At 39.1% G+C, this 19,455-nt stretch overlaps 1 protein-coding gene, 1 non-coding gene and 1 pseudogene across 2 annotated transcripts in view; 1 reads left to right on the top strand and 2 right to left on the bottom strand.

The window, feature by feature from the left end:
• The window catches only part of LOC138007228 (TBC1 domain family member 14-like), a 21,836-nt gene extending 5,360 nt beyond the window's left edge, over positions 1-16,476 (top strand). Inside the window, exons 2-12 of the mRNA XM_068854021.1 lie at positions 85-212; positions 541-676; positions 2,832-2,914; positions 8,774-8,891; positions 9,629-9,735; positions 11,037-11,239; positions 12,240-12,311; positions 13,222-13,350; positions 13,774-13,883; positions 14,336-14,439; positions 15,071-16,476. Of these exons, the coding sequence (XP_068710122.1) occupies positions 85-212; positions 541-676; positions 2,832-2,914; positions 8,774-8,891; positions 9,629-9,735; positions 11,037-11,239; positions 12,240-12,311; positions 13,222-13,350; positions 13,774-13,883; positions 14,336-14,439; positions 15,071-15,282 (1,402 nt within the window). The 3' untranslated portion in view covers positions 15,283-16,476. The remainder of the gene's footprint in view (positions 1-84; positions 213-540; positions 677-2,831; positions 2,915-8,773; positions 8,892-9,628; positions 9,736-11,036; positions 11,240-12,239; positions 12,312-13,221; positions 13,351-13,773; positions 13,884-14,335; positions 14,440-15,070) is intronic.
• LOC138008657 (uncharacterized) overlaps positions 1-19,455 on the bottom strand; it is a 482,701-nt pseudogene that overhangs the window by 31,669 nt on the left and 431,577 nt on the right.
• On the bottom strand, positions 3,535-3,608 carry Trnas-aga (transfer RNA serine (anticodon AGA)). The gene has a single exon. It is a non-coding gene; the product is annotated as a tRNA-Ser (tRNA).

Raw genomic sequence — 19,455 nt, 5'->3', positions numbered from 1 at the left:
TCACCAAACCATCTGCTATGCAGGCTATGGGTTATTATTCTACATGCTTCTGTGGTGCTAATATTATTAACCATTATTATTTAGGGGCCTGTTTTCAAGATCTTCTGAAAAGCAGCCTGTTCAAGGATGGAAGTTGTTTGGCAAGGTCCCTCTAAAAGAAGCCCAGGATAATAGCATTGATCTAGCCACTCACTCATCCTCTTTTAACCGAGGTAATTTTTTCAGAAAGCTCAAAGAATTTTTGAGGAATAACATTACCATTACCGATCATTAAAATGCCTGGCCCAAGGACCATGTTTTTTACTTGAATCTACAAATTGCCTAGAGATTGTAGACAAAAGATTATTGTCATTATTTAATTCAAGTTTGTAAACAGGTTAGAATTTGGCCCCTCTTTTGGTTCTTCTTGGTGAGCAAGCTTCATTTTTGAATTTCTCGCCACGAAATCATTTATTGATGGTAGCGATACTGTACAGAACAACATGCAACATCATTCTAATGCATTACATCTTGCACCACTATTTTTGTTGCATTCAACAGAGGACTTCAAGCGGAAATCTACTGGTGATAAGCCTTCAATGACTCCCCCAATTTCACGCTCAAAGTTTCTTTCTTTAAAAAGGAAACCTACCACTGGAAGCTCAACAACTGCACTCATTTTTGAAAACAGGCCAAGGTATGAATTGGAAATTTCTCTTACTGCCTCATTTTCCCAGATATTTTCTATTGATCAGCAACATGAAAGTCTGTGAACAACACTACCAGCACTCAAAGATAAAAGTCAGATCCCCACTCGGTCATGTAATATCCTTCATAAGTCTCTTTTATAAAAATAACATTGTGTTCAGTGAATTACTTGATTTTCATGCCACCATTGTTTAAGAGGCCAGAGGTGGGAGGCGCGATGGCCTCATGGTTAGAGAGCTCGACTCCGGATCGAGTGGTCCGGGTTCAGGTCCTGGCTGGGGACATTGTGTTGTGTTCTTGGGCAAGACACTTTACTCTCACGGTGCCTCTCTCCGTCCAGGTGTATAAATGGGTACCGGCAAAAATGCTGGGGGTAACCCTATGATGGACCAGCATCCCATCCAGGGGGGAGTAGAAATACTCCTAGTCACTTCATGCTACAGAAACCAGAGATAAGCGCTGGCCTAATGGGCCTTTCTAGGCTCATAACAGAGACTTTCCCCTTTTATTCTTTAAGCGCCGTACTCACCCACTTTACATTGCACGCCTTTGTTTTTATTATCTGGGAATTTGGAGCGTCTACTTCCATATATGGGCAAGTATCATTGATTACAACAATCTTGTCACAAGAATAAAAAACACTTTGAAGATCCTTGAGGAGGATTGTCCTGTGAAATTAAAGGGATTTCAATCAGAAAACCAGCAGAATACCTTCATTTTAAGCGCTTTTCTATGAAGCGTGGAGCTACGTATGCAGTAAATTCAAGGGGGAAATACAGTTTCTATGCATGGTACTTAATTGTTTAAACTTTTATAAATGTATTGGACCTTAATTTCCAAGTGAGTAACCCATATTTATTTTATACCCAAGCATGAATTTTGCAATGGAAACAACAATGTGAGAAAGTTTAATAGCGCAGTACTTGGGAAATGAACTTAATGCAAGCGGGTAGTGTTAAGTGAGTATAAAGTAAACTAAAGACAAATTCATTGTGGTACGCACAATACACAGTTGTAGCATTAGATGAAATGCTCTTACTATATGTTCCTAGAATTTCTTCTTTTTCAAGTTTACCTAGTCTTCAAACTAGTGTTGAATCCCACAAAAATTACTCCTTCCTTCAAATAACACAAGCTGACCTTCTGACCTCTATAAGCTTCTATAGTTTTCAACTTTCCAGACCAAGAATGTTACACACAAGCTTGCTTCCACAAAATGCTGTTTTATTATCAGCGACAAAAATGAAATGAACAGCAATGGATAAAGGTTTTTTACCGATTGTGATGGAGATCAGTATTCAAATGACAGTTTGCTGAAGACTTGCCTTGCCTCTTTGTTAAGTGCTGGCAGCCTGAGCGGAAGACACGTACAACCGAATTGAATTTTTTGAACAGAATTATTGATCTGATAGTGGATTTGCTGTTTGTGACTCTTTACAATGTAGCCCAAGAAGTTATTTCTTCATTTTCCAGAAATGATAATACATTAATTCCGATCGTTCCAGTCGTTAACCTATTGACTCCCAGGAGTTCCTTATTGCCGAGTAAAATCATCTGGCGTTAGACAGAGTAAAATACTAAGTCTGGCCGGTTTCGGTCTGGTTTGGACGTCAAAGGGTTAATCGAGTAATTCCCAATTTGCTGCCATTCCAAGAGTAGATGGTTCAACAATGATTCTGTTTCCACTCGATAACATGTTGCGAAGAGCAAGTCATACATAAATGATATTAGAAACTCAAATTCTAATAAACATAGCTTATTTTCCAATGGAAAACAGAATTATATAGCCCCTTTACTTCACAAAGTCATTGATTTTAGGATTTCGTGGGTCTGAAAATGGCGACTGAAGTAATGTTCGCGTGCAATGTAAAGTGGGTGAGTAAGGTTCTTTAAAACAGAGTGTTATAGGTTGCAAGCAATAGACTGTCAAATAGATAAGTTAATATTGTAATGAATTAATAATATGAGTCAGAGTAATTCAGTCTTAGTTCAGCCTTTATAACAAAGAATTACAGTCCATTATTATAACTAAGCAACATTCACAAACCCCCTAACTAGAGTGCATGTAGCTTCAAACTGTGTCCAATTCTCAGCTTATGAATTGTTGATTACCCACCTGAGGATTTTGTGTTTGTCAATTTTAGCAACCTCCCAGCAAAATCAGCATCAGAAGAGAGAAAACACAGGAAACAGTATGAAGCAATGGTAGCTGAGGCAAAGAAAAAAGGTAGAAAAATAATTATTTTTATTTTTATTTTTATTATCATTATTAATTTTCTTTGATCTGAAGCCACACGGTAGAGCATAATAACTGGCCTAATCCTTGGGCCTAGGGTTAGGATGCATTAGAAGTCTCTTTGATGGATGAAGCCTTTCTTCGGATGTGAGATGTTCCAAGCATTGTGATCTTCTGTATGCACGTATGTAGGTCTTTGATCTCAGTGGGGATAGACATGCCGATGAGTTGGCAACTTTTTTCTTTCTGGTCTGTGGGCTTTTATCTCACAATCGGTTATTATTATTATTATTATTATTATTATTATTATTATTATTATTATTATTGTTGTTGTTGTTGTTATTATTATTGTTTTTCGATTTGTCGACATTTTCCCTACTAGGGCCAGAACCAAACCATGGTTCTAAGGCACTACAGGAGTGTTTGTTCGATTTACTTGATTGAGAGAACCTTTCTCAGAATGTGTGCTGTTTTTTGGATTTCCTGTAGGTTGAGATTGCCTGGGTTTTCGTGGAGATGTTATTCTGTGCCTTTCTTAATAACGTGTGAAAGATGAAACAACAACAATGATATTAAATGTAAGGAGAAATGTAGACTCGGAAAAATACCCGAGTCCCAGATGGGATTTGAACCCATGACCCTCCGTGATCTAGTCGGATGCTCTAACCACTGAGCTACTGGAGACTCTATGGTTAGCAAGGGTCAATTTGTGGGTCTCGACTGGAACCACATCGCACGGCTACACAGCCAAGTACTGACTAGCACATTTGAAACTCACTAACAGCATCGCGCTGTCACATTAAAGCATATCAAGATGCAGCCAACCAACCTCCAAAGTGAGTGTGTGAAAGATGAAACAACAACAAGGATATTAAATGTAAGGAGAAATGTAGACTCGGAAAAATATGCGAGTCCCAGATGGGACACCTTAAACAACGGGAATTACCACTGTCCTCATCTGCCACATGCGGGCTATTTGTATTTCCAGATCTTTGTATTTGGACAGTTTCTTTGACACTTTAATAGAGGTGTTTTTATCAGATGGTATGGCCACATCAATAAGGGTATATTTGTTTTCCCGCTTATTCTTGATCCCGATGTCTGGTCGGTTTGCTGTTATTATTCTATCTGTCTGGATCAGCATGTCACAGAGGATAGTGATGTCATCTTCTTCTACTACTGTTTTAGGATCGTGTTCATACCACTTGTCTACAGTGTCTACATTGTATTCCCTGCAGATATTCCAGTGGAGGCGGGTTGCGACCTTATTGTGCAGGTGGATATATTCTGTCTTTGCGAGTTCTGGGCAACCTGATATAATGTGGTCTATGGTTTCCTGGGATCTATTACAAAGGCGGCAATTGAGGATCAGTGCCATATTTGATAATGTGATGCTGGTATGTTTTAGTAAGGAGAGCTTGGTCTTGTGCCACTGTAATTAGTCCCTCTGTTTCCGATTTTAGCCCGCTCAATTTGATCCATTGGTTTGTCAACTTCATGTCAAGATCGGCATCTCTAATCTGTAAGGGATATCTACCATGCATTGCTTTTTCTTCCCATCTTTTCTGCAGTTGTTGCTGGCCTTGGTGTTTTGCAGTTGCTTTGATTTTCTTTGCTTGCAGAACTGCTCTTTCATCACATGTAAGGGATGTCTCTTGAAGGTCTAATTCTTGTTTGTATTTTTCAGCTTCTCTTTGGATAGGATAGAGCTTTTTCTTTTTGTCATGTCGTTGGACTAAGTGAAGGAGTCGATCATTGCTTGATGTCAAGTAGGCATCTAAACCAATAGTTGTAGTCTTATAGGTCAGTTCTAGTTGCGCAAGACCTCGTCCACCGTCTGATCTTGGGAGATACAGTCGATCAATATCAGCTTTTGGGTGATGCATATTTGCCATGGTGAGAAGCTTTCTGGTTTTAGTGTGTAATTTCTTGATCGCAGACAGTTTCCAGTTAATGATATTAAAGCTGTATGTGAGCACTGGCATAGCTAAGATGTTTATAGCTTCAATGCGATTGATTGCATTAAGTTCACTCTTTAATATCAATCTGGTTCTTCTGTAATATTCTTTTCGAATCTTCACTTTCATGGCCGCATGCTGAATGCCATCTCCCTCATTTACTCCAAGATACTTATATGTTCCCTCTTGTTCAAGTTCTTTTATGGTTGTGGTTGTGGTGGTGGTGTCTAGATCTAGATTTCTGGTGTTTTTGAGTCGACCTCTTTTGAAGGTTGCTTTTGCACATTTCTCTAGGCCAAACTCCATCCGGATGTCATCCCTAAAGGTTTTTACAATGGTGAGGAGACCTGTTAGTTGGTCGTCGTTTTTAGCAAAGGTTTTCTGGTCATCCGTGTAAAATAAGTGGTTTATTTTGCCACCCAGAATTTTGTATCCATATGTACTTTCGTTTAACAGTGAGCTAAGGGGAGCGAGTGCAATACAAAAGAGTAGGGATGATAAGGAATCTCCCTGGAAAATGCCACACTTAATTTTAATTGGCCTAGATGTCATGGATCTGCTGGAATGGTGGTGGTCCAAGGTGGTTTTCCACAATTTCATACTTTCAGAGGTGAAACTTACGGAAGTTGTGCACACTTTATACATTTCAAGTGTCCTCTTAATCCATGAGTGGGGTACACTATCAAATGCTTTTTTATAATCGATCCATGCTGTTGAGAGGTTTTTCTTCTTAGATTTGGTGTCTTCGAGCACCATCCTATTAATAAGCAGTTGGTCTTTACAACCATAGCTCCCACATCTGCACCCTTTCTGTTCATCTGGCAATAAGTTGTTGTGGTCAAGAAAATTGTATGTTCTTTCTGCCAAGATGGATGTCAAGATCTTAAACATTGTTGGTAGGCAGGTGGGCCTGTAGTTTATTGGGTTCTTAGTGTCCTCCGACTTGGGCAGTAGATAGGTAACTCCCACAGTGAACCATGCAGGGCAATTGTGTGAGTGTTTTACAGCTTCGTTGTATCCCCTAGTGAGATCTTCGTGGGTAGCATGTAGGTTTTTTATCCAAAAGTTGGGGACTCCATCTGTACCTGGGGATTCCAGTTACTTGACTTCTTGATGGCCACGGTAGTTTCGTCAAGGGCGATATCTTCCCAGTTTTGGCTTTCCAGGTCCTTATATGCATCTGCCACTTGTTGGATCCAGGTTGCATTCTCATTGTGGGCTTCATATTTCTCCCAGATGTTTTTCCAGACGTCCTCAACCTCCCCTATGGGAGGGGGCTCGTTCACCTCAATTGTTTTCTTTCCTACATGTAGCTCACGGTAAAAGGACTTTGCATTTTCTTTGAAGATTTTGTTCTGCCTGAAGAAGGTGCTCCTTTTTTCAAATTGCCTGAGCCTCTGTGCCTGGGCTTGGATCTTCTGTTTGAGTATTTCTTTAGCTGTCTGTAAATCGTCTACATTCTTGGAAGTTCAGATTTCATTAGATAGTTTTTTCCTTTTGCAATCTTTTACCTGAGAATCTTTCTCATTATTATTATTATTATTATTATTATTATTATTATTATTATTATTATTATTATTATTATTATTATTATTATTGTTATTAAATTATTATTAGTAGTAGTAGTGGTAGTGGTAGTGGTAGTGGTAGTAGTAGTATTAATATTACTATTATTATTATCATCTTAATGCTTTAGCTCGGATGGATGTTATACCGACATTACACCAAGGAAGCAAGCCATAACCAATGGCCAAAGGCCCCTTGAGTCATTCCTTCTCCTTCACCTTTCCAACAGCTTCCTTAAAATCCTTGCTGTTTTGAACAAAGCTGTTTTCTGCAGCAATCCTGTCCTAATGGTAATCCCCAGGTCATCAAGCCATGTATCCAACCTTCTGCTTACTGCTCTGAGTGCACCAACAACTAATGGTACCATTTCCTGCTGTCTGATACCCCATATACAGGTTTCTCCTTATCAGGTCGGTAACCGGTAAAATTGACCGCTTGTGAGAGCACTTATTACCGCCTGCAAATGCTCAGAAGTCGCTTATCCTTTGCAGAATGTCCAACATTAACCAAATGCTTTACCGGTTTGAAAAGATCCCTTACATGTTGTGCTGAAAACTAGGGAGAACCCTGCATATAGTTTTCCAATCTCCCTCTTCAAATCTTGGCACTTATCAATCTTTTCACCCTCCTTTTCATACACTTTGTGATCCTACAGTGAAGCAATATCCACAATAATTGCCTTGTTACTCTCCTTTTCAACAACAGTTCAATGTCAGGTCTTCTGGCCTCGATAACATGGTCACCCTGTATGGTCATATCCCACAGTATCTTACATCTTTCATTTTCCACCACACTATCCGGTTGGTTATCATACCATTTCTCACTTTTGCTCAAGTCATGCTTACAGCAGAGCGTCCAGTGGACCAACCTGGCATAATGTCATGTCTTCTCTTGTACTCTTCTTGTGCCAGGTACTTGCACTCACTAATAATTGCAAGGTTTTCATTTGCGTTTTGCGCCAAAAAGGGGATGATGTCATTCGAAAGTCCTGCACTTGATGGCACAATACGACGAAAACAATCGAACATGGGATTGTTTGTTTCTACAAAATCGAAAGAGGAAATTATTAGGGCCGTTTATACGAGAGAAAATAAGCCGCGGCTTACATAAGACGCGAGCACCCCGTATAAATGGTACAAAATCTACGTTCGCGGCTTTCTCAAGTCGCGGCTTATCCTGGCCTTGGAATTTATACACATATAAATAGTTCCTTTCGCATATATGTATGCCACGGCTTATTTTCTCTCGTATAAATGGCCCTATTGTTGACTTTGTGCTAAAGACATCAGAAACAAAGACGAAATAAAACTAAGCTTATTTCAATCTCCAGTTGCCGCTTGGAAAGGAGATCTCCAGTGATACTTTTTGGACCAACACTTTGTGCCGTAAATTGCGCTGATAGAAACAAAACACTAGTTCCAAAGATTAACAAGAAAGGGAAAGCTTCAAATCGTCAAGAAAGTCAATTGATTTCACTCATGAAAGATCATGTAGGTGACATGCTAGACCGGGATTAAAAGATACATCTTAGTGAAACTTGCCATTTTGCGCTACAATGACTCTCGTCGACAAAGACACATGCATTTAATTTTTTTTGTTTCATTCAACAAAAAATGTTTCGATACTTGTTGAGAAACTGTTAGACCAGGGTCTTCTTTTGTTTCAAATGTATTCCTATTCCGGACTACGGTCAATCGAACACGCCCTTAGTTACATGTAACTCTTTTTGACACACCATGTACAAATGTCAGGGGAAAATAATTTACCTCCTTTTCTGTATAAAACATCCAGGCCAAATTGAAATGATTAGGAATTACATCTGGGAATCAGACTCAATAATATATAAAGATCCAAAGTTCAAACATGTATGATTTCAATAACTCTACCAACATATTTTCCAATGCTATCCCCAGCAATAATGATGAGTAAGACAGGACTACTCCGACTCACATCTGTTGAATTGAGCAGTGTTGACATCTCCAGTTTGGCCCTAGGTGGTGTCAATTTTCCACTACTGCCACTTTTGCTGTCCAGCTCACGCCATCTTCAAAATTTAATCATCTTGTTGGACCTTCTCAAGCCCCTGTTCCTATCATCAGACTGCCCTCTTTTTAAAGACAAACATCCACTTCCCACAAGTCTTGTATGGTTCATTGGTAGAACATCAGAACTAATTATTGGAAAGTCATGATGCCAACTCCTGCTAAAGGCACTGGGAAATTTTTTGAGTGTACCATGCCATAACAGAAAACCTTACCCTCTCACCTACATAATATCATTGACAATTTTTTCTTAGTGTCACTACTTTTTTGCTTTCTAATTGTAGAATTGAAGGATATGATGCTTCAAGAAAAGAAGCTTAGAGACAAGTGCAAACAAGAAGATGGAATTGTCTCTGCTGCCTCTTTGTGGACAAATGACATCTTACCGAATTGGGAAACAATGTATGTTTTGTTAGACATTTTTCTCCATCATTTTTTTGTTTACTTCGTGTTTATCGTTGAAGGTATGTTGAAAGTTTCTGGTCGCTTTGGTATCATTGAAAACCCCCTGTCAGCCGTTCAAAGAATATTCATTTCCCTTTAGATTATTATTTTTACCCACATATCATTTTTTTCTCAATGTGCGAGCAGACGGAATTCTGTAAGTCCTGCAATCTGATTGGCTCTGGGAGTGGGTGGAAGCTTGCCCCTTTGAAATGTTTTTAAAATTAATAAATATTGTGAACAGAATCTGTCCATTTCAACTGATCATTGCTGTATTGTCTGATATTTCCCTTTTGATAATGAGCATCGCAGGCCAGCGTTAAGCAATGGTTCCCAGCCAGCACAAATAAACAGGTTATACACCTGCCTCGGTTGGACCATATAGGTAAAAACTGCGCCCTTGGTGTCGAGTACCGCCCTCAGCCTTTGGCTTCGGGCCATACTCGAGACCTCTGACACAGTTTTTCCCTATACGGACCTCCTAGCTGGTAAATACCATTTTATTTTAATTTAATCACCAAAATTTCTTTCTTTATAAAGGGTTTTGGATGATTCATATTTCTTTTTTAAATGCTGTCAATATCAATTGATTATTAGTTATTTTTAGGCTCTGCATGAAAGAATTAATTTAAAAAGATATATTTTCCTTTTTTTGTATCCTCATTGGTCATTTTACCTTTCTCCTTCATATAAAGGCAGCATGCAAAGAGGACAAGAGAACTTTGGTGGCAAGGTCTTCCTCCTAGTGTGCGGGGAAAAGTGTGGAAACTGGCTATTGGCAATGACCTTCACATTACCCACGGTACTTTTCGGATTGATATTCAGTCTAACTTTTTCTAAAAAATTGTATTATTGTGGTGTGCAACAAACAATCATTTCTGGGCATGACCCAGTGGCTAAGCCATTCTCGTCCCCAGAGCCCTCCGTTTCCTTTGGTCACATGGTTGACGAAACGAAAGGCTCTGGTCGTAGCCAATACCGGATGGCCGTAAATCTCGGACATCCGGCAGATCGTGCGCGCTTCTTTCAAGTTTCAATAATTGTGAGTGAGGGGCGAGTAGATATTGGTATAATGGATGCTCAGTGGATTATTTCGAAGAAGCGTTTAGAAGGCTTTGGTTGCACTTTTCGGTTACCAAACAACAAAACAGGGTGGTTACGATCAAGACTGATCTCGTTGCAGGTGATGCAATAGGGAACTTAAGCAACAGTGACAGCAACAAAAACATCCAAAACTTGCATATTTAGGGGACAAAAACAACAGCTTTGCACGCCCTGCATGTGCATGTTTCATTTTTGTCCATTTCTTTGCCGCTATCTGCTAAACAACAACAAGAAATAGCCAAATTTTAGGTTTTATCAAGGACGTCATCATTTGAGGTTAAATTTTCACTTTCTCCCCTAAATTAAGCACTGTTCCGACCAGTGTCATTCTTGAGGAACGGCCACACCCTCATCCTATTAAAAATGTTGAAATAGTCACGAAGTGATTACAGTAATGAGAATTCATATTTTGAGATGTCGTTCTCGTTGTCGTCGTCTATGTTGGTGTTCTCTGAAATGGCAGAGACCTGGGAATGGGCAAGTTACAGCTTTCACTTGTTTACTCGCTCAACAGCATCCTTTGCTTGTACTCAAGGTGATCATAGTGCACACATAGTCTTTTTGTTGTGGGCAGTAGCACAGTTGTTTTGGTAGGCGTGTTAGAAAAACTTTGCCAGGCTTTCTGTACAACTTTAGCAGCATCAAGAAAAACAAAAAATTAATAAGAGAACTGCTCGACTGCAGTCTACCAAGGGAATAACTCATCCAAACAATTTGAAATAAAATCCACCAACAGAGCTTTTTGAAAACCAGTCAACCACAGTTGAACGTTTCTACTTACAAAGTGATAGGTAACCAGTCTACCTCATCACTGGTTGGAGACTGAATACAGTCGAAAGGTTTTGACCATTATTATCTAATAACAAAAAAATGAAAAACACTCTGGACAATGCAAAGTTGTAATGAGACCTCTAATTGGAAGCCTGAATGGTTTAAATTGCAAATTAATTTTTATGTCAAAAAGCTAACTCTGCATGCAAAATATTGCTCCTCTTTCAGAATTATTTGACATATTCCAGTCACATGCGTATGAGAAGTTATTCACAACTCGGCAGAATAAGAAGAAGAGTACATCTGAACAAATTCATGTAGTTGCAGAGCTACCAACAAGTGATCACACAGTTGTTAGCAAGGCACACACAGTTGAATTGATCATGATGGATGTCTCACGTACATTTCCATCACTCTGTATATTTCAGGAGGTATGTTGATTCGGATAATTTTCTTTTAATCTGATGTTTGGTGATTTAGGGTGTCTTTGGTAATTTTTTTGTGTGCTTTCTGTTTGGGTACAAAGATTGCTACAATCGTAATTTTTCCAGTTGTGTTTGCTGTGTAAAAGTCAATCCATAATTCATGATTAATGTTTTCCTGTTTTGGAAATATAAATCAAGTAAATAGCGGAATAGATACACCCATCAAATTCCTGGAAAGTACAAAATGTTAGAAATGCCACCATAATGGTGCGACTTTCAATAGCTGTGCGCTGTTGAAACTCTTTACACATGTATTCCTGAGGGCATTTTTCTCCTATAACAAAGGTGAATTTCTTCTTTTGTCTTATTCATTTTCACAAAAAGCTGAGTTTGAGATGTTCAGAACGCCGTTTTCCCCGACCTTTACTCTCGGGCTGAAATGTTCATTATTTTCTTTGGAACTCCGAGACTAGATGGAGGCCTGCTTTGTTGGTGAGCAGCCTTTCATTCTACAGTCACTTAAACGACACGTAAATAGAGATACATAAAATAAGTACCGTAAAAACCAGCAGATAAGCCGCACTCTGAATTTAGCAGCTCAAATTTTGGAAAAAAATCTTTTTGGAAATAAATGAAAGGAAATCCAAAGTCGAGTCCTGAGAAGTCTTCTTTATCCACTGTTCATCGAACAGGTACAATGCCTCCTAGAAGATAACTAAGAAGCTTATCTACATGTAGCTAGGGGGCAGAATAAGGAATTTTATATCTAAAGGAAAAAAGTCGATTCTGGGAGACACAAATATAATAATGATGAAAGACAGGCAAACACAAAGAACAACAGAAAAAAAAGAGAGTAAAAAACTGTGTCACTTCAGATGGACTGGAGCAAAGAGGAAGTATAAATAAAATAAGAGAGACTTTTTTAGGGAGCACTGAAATTTGTAAAAGCGAAGATTTTTTAAGGACTCCTCAATATTATTCACTGTATTAATTACTATGGTTTTAGGGTGGTCCGTTCCATGATGTCCTTCACAGCATTCTTGGAGCATACACCTGTTACAGACCTGATGTGGGATATGTAAGTTTCACCTGAAACATATTGTAATACTCTTTTTTCATGTTTTTTTGATAATTTTAATTACTTTTTTCTTATGCAATTGTCATTGCTTCATGTAGAATACGCAGGTTTAATGATCTTATGAGATTGATAACCAGTGGAAGATTTGTTGGATGTCAAAATTGGGCGTGCATCTAATTAGCTTTATTTCTGACCATAAGTGTGGTTAGCTCACTGGACTCACGACCCCTGGGTCTCTAGTTTAAGGCTTAACTCAGTCTGTCACCGTATGGTTTTCCTTGCACTAAACTGTCTTCCCCACCCAGGTTTATAAGTGGGTAACAACAACGTAAGGCTAGGTATAACACGTTAACTAGCATCCTGTTATGCTTGCGCATGTGCCAGCGTCGCTAGTGACAACCACTGGCAGGCTTTAGTCGCTTTTTGCTTTTGAAAGCAGGATAAGATCCGGTCCTGTTAGCCCCCAGTGGCTCGTGTGCGACTTCGCCTCGCCTTTGCCTTTTCGGAACGATTCTAGAATACCCGGCCACCATTGTATTCCTGGGGCCCGTTTCTCGAAAGTCCCGAAACCTTACGGGCCATTTTCGGGTGTCACATTTCCCTCTGTATCTCAAGAACGGAGAGGATTTAACTCGCGAAACTTCGCAGATATGTTTCTTTTAGTTGGCACGAAAAGGTTACCTCTGGTATTCTTTATTCTGACCCGGGTTTTCACCGTCTTTTGGAAATTGGCCACACGGAGCTATATTACTTTGCAGAGAATAGCATCGCGATTTGAAAGAGCAAATCTCCAAAAATGTTTACCCCCTTTCATTTCTGTGTGCAAGAAGGCGTCACGGTGTAGTGCATGACGTACATGTAACATTGTGCATCCATTTAGACTCAGTTATCATATTTCCCTCATTTTCAGGTCCAAGGAATGTCTTTCTTGGCAGCCGTTTTGTTGTTGAACATGGAGCCGTCTGATGCTTTTATCTGTTTTGCAAATCTGCTCAACAAACCATGTCAGTTGGCGTTCTTTAGAGTTGATCATCCCATGGTAAGTATGATGTTCGGGAACACTGTTAATTCTTTACTACAACCTTCACCACAAGAACTTAAAGATTCCTATACTGTTTTATCAAAAGAAAAAAAAACAGTTTTTGGATTAGGCTAAGTTTTAGAAATATTGAAGGATCATCGAGGCGGGTGACATTGAACTAGGCGCAAATGCTAAGCCATTCAAATTCTGCACAATTCTCCTTATCGCACGAAAGCCGAATGATTGGTTCATTATTCCAGAGTTAGTATGAAACACTGGTATTTTCCAAGCTCTGTTGCAACAGAAAACTAAGCCCAATTATGAATGATCTCGGCAATCAAAGAGACAGGAATGAATCTAGAACTGTAACAAAGTAAAAATTGACATGATTTCCCTGTTAATGCGATCGTAATTATTTTTTAATAAATGTTGTTTTACCAGATGATCGCATACTTTGCTGCCTTTGAAATGTTCCTTGAGGAGAATGTCCCAGCACTTCATGGACATTTTATCGAAGAAAACTTCACTCCAGATATGTATCTGATCGACTGGTAAGAAAAATCGTATTTTTAAAAATTAAAACCTCACGCATGCTCGATTACTATTGACGAATGATCGCGAGAGGGAGAGCGTGAGTTCGAGGTTCCTTATTAGACAAAAAGAGTCAAAATTGCGTTCGTGCAAAGCTCTTTGTATAAATGTACCGGCTAGGAGCTAACATTTTAATGACTGGATATCGTGATCCTCTCAAACGGATTCTTGTCTTCTTTTAGTTCTAGACAGTGCTACACTGTTTCGGCTAAATTCCTTTCTTGCCTAGTAAGAATCGTCTCAGTTGTATTGTCGAATATAGATGCTTTTCGAGTGTTGCAGTATCCGAGAATACAGTGCAGAGTTAAGTACTGTTTCCCCTCCGTAGTCACCTTTTTTTTAAATATTTTCATTCAAGGCACTTGTTACTGCATTAAATCAAAACGCCCCTTTTCAACTTCATTCACTGCAGGACGTTCACTTTGTTCAGCAAGTCTCTTCCTCTGGACTCAGCCTGTCGTGTGTGGGATGTGTTCTGTAGAGACGGAGAAGCTTTTCTATTCAGGGCTGCTCTGGGTAAGTCTTATGACATACTTTTATCACTTAAAGAATTTGCACGTAAAGAAATGGGGCAACAGATAACATGATGAAACTCTCAGACTTTTCAAGTTACCCAGGTCAGAGAACTTGAAATTTTGTCTTTGTACACTTGGAAACTTGGCTAAACTCTAGAATACGCGTCCACAAATTTACGTATGCCTTGTTCTTCAGACGATACCACCTTAAGAAAATAATTAGTGGCCAAGTATTCTGAGGGAGCTACCAGGCGTGGGAATCCCTCGGACTTGCGCCCTCTTAGGGTTTCTCATGAAGACCCACAGGAATCCTAAGACATCGACGGGAAAAAACCAGTTACGTGAGTATATAGGCTGAAAAAGGGATGGGTATAAGCTTTTGCAAAGAGTACATTCTGTATATCTCAAGGCTGCTTCCTGAGAACAAATTTTCCGGAGCCCTTCGACCTTCCGCGCCATGAAAAAGTTCTTAGCCCGAGTATTTTTTTCAAAGCCCATAATTAATTGATTAAAAGTGGGGATGGATCACCTTGTGATAAGTGTCGCCCGCGCGCCCCTGGCGAGCCGCCGGGCGACCGTTTGGGAGCAGCCTTGTATCTGTATATATATTAAATTTATGTTTGCTTTCTCAGGTATACTGATGTTTTACCGAGAGGAATTACTTCAAATGGATTTTATTCATCTTGGCCAGTTTCTGTCAAAGTTGCCAGATGACATCCCCGTCGCTCTTTTGTTCCAAACAATCGCTTCTATCAACTTAACGGAACAGAAATTCACCCAGACACTTTCAGTTCAAAAGGAGATCGCCGCACAAATTAAAAACGTCACAGCTGCTACAAAATGACGTAACATGTTTTGGTCGAAGTTTTAGAGTCAGAAACAAAGCGTGAAGGTTGCCTAACGTAGGAATCACCCAAAGTTTTCCGAATGCTTACGTAACAGTAGACCCTTGTCCAAAACGGTGACGGATGGACAAAAAACCGCTTAATATGACTGCATGGTTAATGAAGCTCTTTCACTTTTCTGAAAAATGTAACAAAAGCCTGTTTTTTGGACTAAAAAACGATGATTGAAGTGTTAAAGAAATTTACCATACTATGTTTCGATGAATGTGGGCAGACCTCACAAAATAAATACAGTTGCATTGGTTTAGAAAAGTTATTGCAAGCCTGACAAACCTACCTTGATTCGGCCTGAAATTTGTCTCCTTTTTAGACACGGGTCTTAAACGAGCTAATTTTTGAAATGTTAGATGTTTGTTATATTGTAAAGGTGACCATACGTTTTAGCAAAGTTCCAGATGGGAGTTGAATGTATCCCTCCCAGAAATTTCCGTCCAAGTAACAAATATTGCCGTGGTTATTTTCTCGCTGAAAATATAAATTTTGGTAATATTATAACGTAGAATAAAGAGTTGCGGCAAAGAGTAGAATTTAAGTAATTGGGTTGAAGATGCATTTGCATACAACTTTCGATTAGGGTTGGTAACTGAGTCGCAAGTTCTCCATAGTCTTTGTAGCAAATTTTGGTTGGTTAAAAGGAGGCCAATCAACTTTCCAACAACCATGAAAAGCGCGTCTCAGATCCCAGAAGCTTTGTCCAAAAGCAAATTAAGGCTTATCTAGAATATGAAGTCCACAGCCTCCACAAAAGAATTTTCAGGCGACTTTAATCCTGTTTTTTATTAATTCTTCTGAAAAACAAATCGATCTAAAATTATAAACATTGATGGAAAAAAATAGGGTTCCTCAAAATGTTTAGAACAGTGTTACAACATTCATTTGCGTTCCATAACTACGTAAATTAAAGATGGGGCACAAACATGACCATGACACTGAATTTTATATAGGTCCCAGCTTCATCAAACCGTTAGAGCTTACGCGCACCCACTTTCGCAAATGTTCTGTTTACATTTTGTGGAGTCAATATTTTGGTATGAAATAATTATATGGTATAAAATGGAGTAAGATGTAAAGTGGCGCAATCGCAAATAAATGTAGATATTCGTATGTATTATGTAAATATAAGTCTTGTTCATAAGTTTCAGCATCTTTTTATCCTTGGTAATCGTTTGACAATTTTTTGCCTCGCGGTTGAATCTGTACTGAAAAAGATCTTGTGACATTGCTTTTTGCGGCACTGTTGGTGCACTACACACTATGTCACCGGTTTGTAAGAGTGTCACAGCGTAGGAGTGTAAAGGCACCCTCAAACGAGGAAGCAAAATGTTTCTGAACGAATTCAGAAACATTTTTGCTTCTCGAGAAGCAAATTTTGCTTCCGTAGCAAATGTTTCCTGGGGCAGCAAACGCGGAAACATTTCCTTCCGCAACATTGTTTCCTCGTTTGCGGTCCCTCAATCCGTGGCAGCAATAGGCCCGCAGCGCGTGCATAAATCACGAAAATAAACAGGTCTGTTGGAAGCGTGCTTGAATTTCAACAAATGAGCCCCAAAATCGGCAAGAATTTGTGACGCTGATGAAATTAGCTTGAATGAATGTCATGAATCAAATCCCTGTGCTCTTCCTAAAAACTCTATTATCGATATTTATTTACTTTTGCATCAATATTTGTTTTGCATAAGGCCGGCTAAGAAAATCTGTACCTTGCTTCGTTCACATTTTTGAGCGTTAAAATAGACTGTTCGGTCCTGTTTCTGACAGCAAGTCGTATATTTTGAGGTCTCCCATCAAGATACTAACCGCGCCGGACAGGCTTAAAGCGTCCGTGAACTTTGTCATGGAGAGCTGTCAGACGCTCTGGTATTTTTTACAGGTCACAGGTTATTGTTTTACCAGCACAGAGAGTATCCTAAACATTCATGAAAGCTGATCGTAGGCCTAAAAACTTTAGTTTAGGCCTAATTGCACGTAAGCTTAAGGTTAGCCTCAGGTTGTACTCAGCCGCAGAGTACACCATTAAACTTGCCTCGAAAAGGAAGTTGAGGGGAACTTGGAAGTGATCAACATGTCAGCCTTTGATTTTCTTCAGTCTTTGTGGGTTTAGTATTTTATCGCTTCATGTAAGGTAAAAGACAGTCTTGGATTCTGGATATCTATTCCAGGTCCTGGATGTCAGATTTCAATTTGGTTTCTGGTTTACTGCTTTTATTAGTATTTCGCTTACACGGAATTACTTCAGTAGGCATATGTTGCTATAAAATGACGTTGTAAAGAGTGTTTAACTGATTGGTGCATTTTATGGGGAAAAAAACACAATGAAAGAGAAGTAATTACCTTAGGGATAAAATTTATTTCTTTGCGTACCTGTGAGTGCATTGAAGTCCAGTGTTCATATTTTATTCTATATCTTTGAAGCAAGATTGATGAGGCAGTGATATTCTTCAATATTCAGGTTCTTTGAGGCTCCAGTAATTACGAGTGAACAATAACAAGAGAACTAAAAGTTGCTAACTGTTGCTTTTCATGTTCATACATAATTTGCTTGAAGAATTGTTCGATTACTAATTCTACACTACCTGCCTGGATTAGGCTATGCTATTTGCGGGTTAGTGTATCTTGTTACTTTTTAGGTAAATGTGCTTTAAATAAATTTGAATTTGAATTTGAATATGTTGGCAAACGATGATGCTCAAATTTGCAGTTAAACAGCTGGAAAATATTTGTCTGTTACTTCACGTTAATTTTATCAAATAGAACCAGGTAGCATTATCAATAATTTTGAAACGAGAGATATCGGAATTATCCTGACTTGTGTTTGAAAATATGAGAATTTATCCCGTAAAAGGTGAAAAAAGTGCTCAGTTACACGTGTGTAAAAATGCCTGTTGGTTTCACCAACGACGGTAAAGAGCCTTGTCTCGAAGGCTGATCTGTTTGCTGCACCAAATATTTTTCAGAGCGCAGCCAGAATGCCCTCCCTGCTTGCCAATCCTTTGATGAATCTCTTCTAAATGGCTATCAGGTGAAACCCTTTTTCCTAGATAGGATTATAATCTTAACTTTTTCTAGGTAAATACCTCACAAGATTTAAAAATTGCTTTAATGGCATTCAACCTAGTGCTTCCGCTAACTGTGCTTTGAATATGAATATAGAAATGGCTGTACCCTGCACAAGAAAAATCATCTAAAATAAAACACAAAGGCAGCAGATTTTTTTAGATTACGGTTAGGTGAGCCAGAACACAAGGGAATCTATGCTGGCGCCGTTCCTTACATTTTGTCTCATCAACATACGAGTTTGCTCACCGTGAGAAGCCATCACAACTTGACTTCAAAAGGTACTTCAAAAGGTAAAAGACCTTGTTAAACATAGTTTTAAGCTCTTTAGCTTCGATTAAATGCCAGTTATTAGCCATCAAAAACTGATAAATTCTTAGAGTCTCCTTAGGTGGCAATAGCGCTGATGATCTCTCTCTTTGTAAAATTTCGAATTTTCAAAGCATCATTTGCTCAGAGATTATTTGGTGTGTGGCATTCAAATTTTCATAAATACTCCCTTATGCAATGCACTTTCAATAGTCAGTAGTTTATTCTTGGCTGATTGATTAGACTGAAAACGATAGCCTTGTGATAATGAGGCAAAAAAGTGTCAGCAAAGGACGCTTTCCATTTGACAGAACTGACGGGCCAGACCGGGCATTTGAAAGGACTAACTCTACAAGGCCCTCAAATTCACACATTGTGAGGATGATATATGCTCCTCCAGAAGAAAGCGAGGGATCATCAGGCAAGTGTTCCTTCAAATTGTTGCCATTTCTTTGCAAACTGACGGGTCTGGCCGGCTAGTTCTGACAAAAGGAAAGCGTCCAAAGATTCCCCTGTAAAGTTACAGCAGACTCTGCCTATATGATGTCTCCAGGTGAATTTGTCAACGTGAGAGCAATTTGCAGCATATAGATATCCCATGCTATTGAACAGAAAACAATATGGCACCTAGTCATTTACCCAGGTAACTAACGAGAATCGCCAGGGTGTGAAAGAAACTTCGCGGGCGATTCTGTAAGGTAAGACAAGGAGTAAGATGTGATTATTTGCCCTGTTATATCATTAAGATG

Source organism: Montipora foliosa, chromosome 6 (genome assembly GCF_036669935.1).
Source record: "Montipora foliosa isolate CH-2021 chromosome 6, ASM3666993v2, whole genome shotgun sequence".
Classification (NCBI taxonomy): Eukaryota; Metazoa; Cnidaria; class Anthozoa; order Scleractinia; family Acroporidae; genus Montipora; species Montipora foliosa.
This window is presented reverse-complemented; position numbering and strand designations above follow the sequence as displayed.